Source organism: Equus caballus, chromosome X (genome assembly GCF_041296265.1).
Source record: "Equus caballus isolate H_3958 breed thoroughbred chromosome X, TB-T2T, whole genome shotgun sequence".
Lineage (NCBI taxonomy): Eukaryota > Metazoa > Chordata > Mammalia > Perissodactyla > Equidae > Equus > Equus caballus.
This window is the reverse complement of record NC_091715.1, coordinates 99,832,028-99,838,027: the sequence shown is the minus strand read 5'-3', so window position 1 is coordinate 99,838,027 and position 6,000 is coordinate 99,832,028. Positions and strand designations below refer to the sequence as shown.

The window sequence follows — 6,000 nt, the reverse complement described above, 5'->3', positions numbered from 1 at the left end:
TTTCCCCATTCACAAGGCTCATACATTTATTTCATTAGGGCCTCTGCACATGTCACCTTTTCAAACAGGCCTTCCCTAACCACCTTATTTAAAATAGCAACCCTCTTAACGTTGTCCTTATTCCTTGCTTTTTCTTTATAGCACCTGATATTATGTATTTATTTGCATTTTTATTGTCTTCTCCAGTGGGATGTAGTAAATTCCACAAAGCAGACACTTTGTCTTGGTCGCAGTTGTATAATCAGCACACAGACGAATACCTGGCACATCATAAGCTCAAAAACCAGTCTGAACACTATCCAATAACACTTCAGGGTTTTGTTTTGCTTTAAAAGAGAAAAGAAAGAACCACAAGATGTGCCCTTAAAAACAAAAATAAACACAGCTTGATTTCTCTCAAATGATATGAATTTTATTAAAAGGGAGGGAGAGTTATTCAGTAGCACTGAAGCAAAATTTTATAGTAAATTTTCAGCAAGACATTCTAGCTATTATTAAAACTTTAAAAAGCTTCAGAATTATCCCTGAAAATAAAGTTGCAGTTAGTTTACTTGGGCCTGAACACTTGAAAATGGATATATACACATAAACACACGCACACACACCAAATAGAGCAGTTTCATGAAATCAAACTGATATAAACAAGAACGTCTTGATTATCCCACAATCCTCTCCCCTTCCTTTTCTCATCAAATTGCTACCAATGAAGGCCCAAGAAGCTATCAACTACTTAGAGCCAGCTTTTAGAGTTAGCAATGTTGCCTCATGTTAACTTGGTGCAGGTGCTGTTGTTCACAATAAGAAAAATGGCAATATCCACGGAGGTTTCGTAGAGGCAGCAGGGCATTTTGCACAAGCATGTCTATGGCTTAACTACCACTGTATATTACCTGCTCTCTTCCAACAATGCAGCTCACAGTTCACAAGACCATGAAAAATCCCACGGATGTTTCTCTTTACATGTAATTTGGTGGAAGGTAGAGCCTGATGATAAAGTTACTAATGGGTTAAAGAATCTAGATCCTGAAAAACAGTTAGCCACACCAAGGCTCTCCTGAGCCACAGACATAAGGTCAGTCCAAGCACTCTCTGAGGATGCCAGTCTGCTGGTGAAAAGAATATGGAAACTCAAGTTGGCCTTTCTAGCAACAAGGAAGGAATTTAGTCCCGGATGCTTCATGAAATGTTGATCATGTGGTTTATGCTCTCTGATCAGGGGACAGAAGAACGATGAATACTACTTCTTATGAAAAGCTTCAGGCCTTGAAACCCCTCTGAAAATAAATAGTCCAAATACCAGTTCCATTTCTTTCCCTGCAGGCACAAAAAAGGGGAAAATTACTTATCAAATATTTACTAAGCTTAGTCTCTACCTCTTCTTTACCTAGGAAAAGTTCCCAGCATCCTGGATGCACATAGCCGGAGTTAGCTCAGAGAAGCCAGGTTCATAACTGGAACTCAGCCACTAAGCAACATTCAAACCAGAAAGTGCTCAAAGTTTAAGGGCTAAACATTCCTCTTAGTGGCAAAAAACATTTAGCTGTTCAACTTAACAAGTACTGTGAAATGAAAATGGGTCATCATTCCCACACCCTAGGAATTTAACATTTAAAATAGATAATGCAGAAGCAGACATTATTATATTACTGCCTGTATTACGTATGTACCCCAGCAGAGTTTCTATAGTGAGACCATTGTGTTGAGTTTTGTGAAATCAGCCTCATTACAGTCACACTTTGAATACGCGCAACTGTACTATAAAATGAGAGGCACAGTCACAACAGCAAGAGTCAAACTGAATAGTGAGAGAAGACTGCAGAGGGTATGTGCCAATACATTCACAAAACGTCACCGGAAGGAATTCAGAAGGAAAACGCTTCATTTTGACTCTGTGGAGGCAGCAGACTTAAGATTTGGGGAAAAGTAAAGGTATAAATTCTTGTGATGAAATGAAGCTGCATGAAATCCCTAAACATGATGAAAATAAATAAATAAATGTATTTACCCGAATAGAGCTCAGGTTTACTGTCCTTTCTTCTGGCCATTCCTTAAAAAAACAAAAACAAAAACAGGAAGTGGAGAGAGATGAGGACGGAAATATTTGGCCTATTATCTACTTAGATATTGCAGATCTCTAAAACATCTGCAAAATTTAGCGGAAAATTAAGACGGCTCTTCGCTGCCTGATTCATTTGCTACATTCTCTTCCTACCATCATTCTTGGATCACTTTGGAATTAACCCCCACTATAACCTTCCATATTTCTCCCTAGAAGCACAAACAGAAGGAAAATAAAATCACAGTGGATAACGTGAACACCATTTTGCTAACCGATGGCCTCATTTTTTTGTTCTGTACTTAGCCACTGGGGTGGGGATGGAAGATGTTCGAGAAGGCTTCTTCTGAGGAATATGATACTCGAATTGAGTCTTGAAGGATGAGGAGGAAATCTGATGAGGGAGTCTGTGTACACAGTGGATTCAATGAAACTCTAACTCTTTATGAAAACTCAGACCTAGGTGGTTCCGTTTATCCCCTGGATAATTTCTATCATCTACTGTTTTTCATTGAAAAGCCATCAATTCTAGCAAACAACATTTTTTACATATCACTAAGAAAAAATTGTTTACTAACCTATGTATAACACAATGTCTTTTTAACACTTCAAACTTATTTTATAATGATTGAAAGTTTTAGATGTAGACAGATTTTGATCATATATCACTTTTATAAACATGAAATGGTAAACATAAACAAAATGAAGTGGTGAAAGTATTTCTAAAACTCCACATTCAGAGTCTAACTCTTCTGAATTACTTTTCTACTCAAGAGTTGTGGATATCTATGTTTTTTTCACACAATATCCTCTGTGCCAGAGTGTTGATGCTGCAGCATTTCCTAGAAGAATTACAAACTACTGGTGCTGGGGTCTCAATTATGTAAAGCTAACCTACTTTTGGCTCCTGCCTCAAGGAAAGTCTGTAACACATATGTGTCACCACTTCCCTCCCTTCTTTCCCCAAGTCATTTGGGTTTTGGGGCTTAAAATAGTGCTCCAATATTGTCTCCAATTTTTTTCCCCGAAGCTGCTGACATCCATTCTGCAAGGTCTGATTCTGGCAATCTGCCTGTGCACGCTCAAAAATAGCAAATGGCAACTATCTCATGATTGCTGCCTGGCTGACAGCGATCACGAGATGCATCCTTATCTTGAGAAGTTAAAAAGCAAAAAAAAAAAAAAAAAAAAAATCTGTGTTTTGGAACTGAAAAATACGGTCCATGCTGATGAATTCCATATTTATTTCTCTAGTTCCAACCTCTCTCCTACGCCAAGCGTCTATTACAAACTGCCTATTTACACTTCTTCTCGGATGGCTAACAGGCATCTCAAACTTAAGTAGGTCAAAACAGAACTTGATTCCCAACTTGCCCTCTCAAAAAACCAAAATAACCTCTCTTGCTCTTTCATCAGTATTTCTCTTATTAATAAACGGACCCACCATCAACCCAGTTGCTCAATTCAAAAAACTCAAAAGTCCTTGTCTCATTCCCACATCTAATCAAGCCATCATCAAGTCCTGCCTGTTCTATCTCAAATCAGTCCACTTCTATCCATCTCCACCACCACCATGTGTATACAAATCACTATCTATATCCTTGTCTAGACTCAGCAATAACCTCCTAATTGCTGCTCCTGCTTCTACTTAGACCTCCTCTCATAACCCCAATCTCTGCAAAAAAGCCAAAGTGGTCTCTACGAAACACCAACCTAGACTGTACTATAACCCTGCTCGAAAATCATTTGTTTCCCAATGCTCTCCTAACAGACCTGTAAGATAGACGACCCTTGCATTATCTCCAGCCTTATTTCATTCCATCCTCCCTTAAGCTCTAAGCCACAGTGACCTTTCTTTTTCACTTGAATCCCTTGAGCCATTGTACCATTCCCACTGCCTGGAACGCTCTTCTTCCAGCTATTCATAGGCTGCCTTATTCTCATCTTTTAGAAGAAATCTCAGATAAAATGTCACCTCCTCAAAAAGGCCTTCCTTGAACAGCCACCCCTGACAACTCTCCTGTCACTCTCTCTCTCACCTCACCCTGTATATATCCTTCATAGCACTTCTCAGAACTTAAAATTATCGTGTCTACTTATTTCATTACTTGTTTATTGTTTTTTCTCATTAGAATATAAATTCCATTTGGGCAGAGATGGTATCTATCTTCTTAAGTACTGTATTCCCAGTGCCAGAAGTATAGTGGACACAAATAAATGTGTGTTGAATAAATAAAGAAAGAAACAACTAGTTATTAATTCAAAGGTAATTTATGGTAAGAAAACTTAGAGCTTCAGAATTTCCTGAAATGTAGGCTCCACAAATGTTCAAAATATTTCAACTCATTAAAGTGAACTGAGCTTTTTGATACTGAGAGCTGATTGGCCAAATTAAATTGAATAAATTATCTCTAAAAGTCTGGCTAATCTGAAATATTTACACTGTGATAATTCAGTAAAATAAAATTGTTAGAATTAAATCATACCACCATGGCATCAGAGGTTATTTTTACCATCTCAAGGGTAAGAGACTTAGATAGTGAGCAGTTAGCTGGCGACGAGGGCTCCAAAGGCACTCTTTTAAAAGACAGATTGACATTAAAGCCTAGTATTTTCAGAACCATATAGAAACATCATCATTACAAAAATGGTAGTTTCACATTTTGCCAAATGTGCTCTATGCTGTTGGAATTTAATCTTCCAGAACTGACTTTCCTTAAAAATTTTAGAAACTATTTTCTGATTTAAAAGAATATATCAATTCCTGACCTCCAAAACAAGTTTGTTTACCTATATCCAAACTGATAACATTTGCTACTTCAATTATACTCTATTTATGATCCGTTACATACTTTTCCAAATAAGAACTGGATGCAACTGTATTGACAGGGTATGGAGAAATGGACACTCATTCACTGTTAGCAGTAATGTAAACTCGCATAAATTCTGCTGGAGGCAACTTGACAATACCGAACAAAAGTAAAAAGATATACCCTTTGAAAGCAATTGTATCGAACAGACACACTTGCATATGTATGAAATGATGTATATACTTCAAGAACATTCATTAGAGAATAATTAAAAACAAGATTAGAAACAACTTAAATGCTCAACTTGTAACTTATATGCTTAAACTTACTTAAATCCATACAATGGAATACTATGGAGACATAAAAAAGAATGAGGCTATGTAGAAATGTGAAACAAAAGCCAAGATATTAAGTCAAAAAATCAAGAGGCAGAAAAATGTGTATAGTGCACAGTACTGATAAAGATCATTTACACAGAAATGTACAGTATGTCTCTGGAAGGATAGTCAAGAAACTGAGAGTGGTTGCTTAAAGAAACAAGTGTCCACATGGAGTTCCACTTCCAGGATGAGATCCTGAGGAGTTCTGTGGACCAGTCCCCAGTAAAATGCACAAAGTTGGCAAAAATTATTTTTAAAAACCCAGCATTTAAAGCCTCTGGAAATTGTCCTAAGGGTATATAGCAAATATAAAAATATTTACTCAAGAAAATCTACTAAAATTCTGTAAGAACAGCAAGTGTCTAAGGCACGTGAGCCATGACTTCTCTTTCTTAGCAAGTGCGGCTTGAGAGGTCAGGACTATAAAAGCTTACATTAAAAATGCAGGAAGATCTCAATCCAATAATCTCACAAACTGCCTTGGTTTTTTCTTCTTCTTCTCCTCCTCAAAGCCCCCAGTACCTAGTTGTATATTTTTAGTTGTAGGAACTTCTGGTTGTGCTATGTGGGACACCACCACAGCATGGCTTGATGAGTGGTGCCATGTCCGCATGCAGGATCCAAACCAGGGAAACCCCGGGCTGCTGAAGCAGAATGCGAACTTAACCACTCGGCCACGGGGCCGGCCCCAAACCTACTGTCTTCAGAAACTAGACACAGGAGAGCAAATTAACCCAAAGGAAGAAGACAGTAA

At 37.8% G+C, this 6,000-nt stretch overlaps 1 protein-coding gene across 3 annotated transcripts in view; it reads right to left on the bottom strand.

Annotated features, from left to right (window-relative positions):
* Window positions 1-390: 390 nt before the first annotated feature.
* The window catches only part of CENPI (centromere protein I), a 56,753-nt gene continuing 51,143 nt past the window's right edge, over window positions 391-6,000 (bottom strand). For all 3 annotated transcript variants that reach the window (XM_001492990.7, XM_023633379.2, XM_023633381.2), the window contains 2 exons: window positions 2,006-2,047; window positions 391-1,314 (listed from right to left, as the gene is read on the bottom strand). In XM_001492990.7, the coding sequence (XP_001493040.3) occupies window positions 1,213-1,314; window positions 2,006-2,047 (144 nt within the window). In that variant the 3' untranslated portion in view covers window positions 391-1,212. The remainder of the gene's footprint in view (window positions 1,315-2,005; window positions 2,048-6,000) is intronic.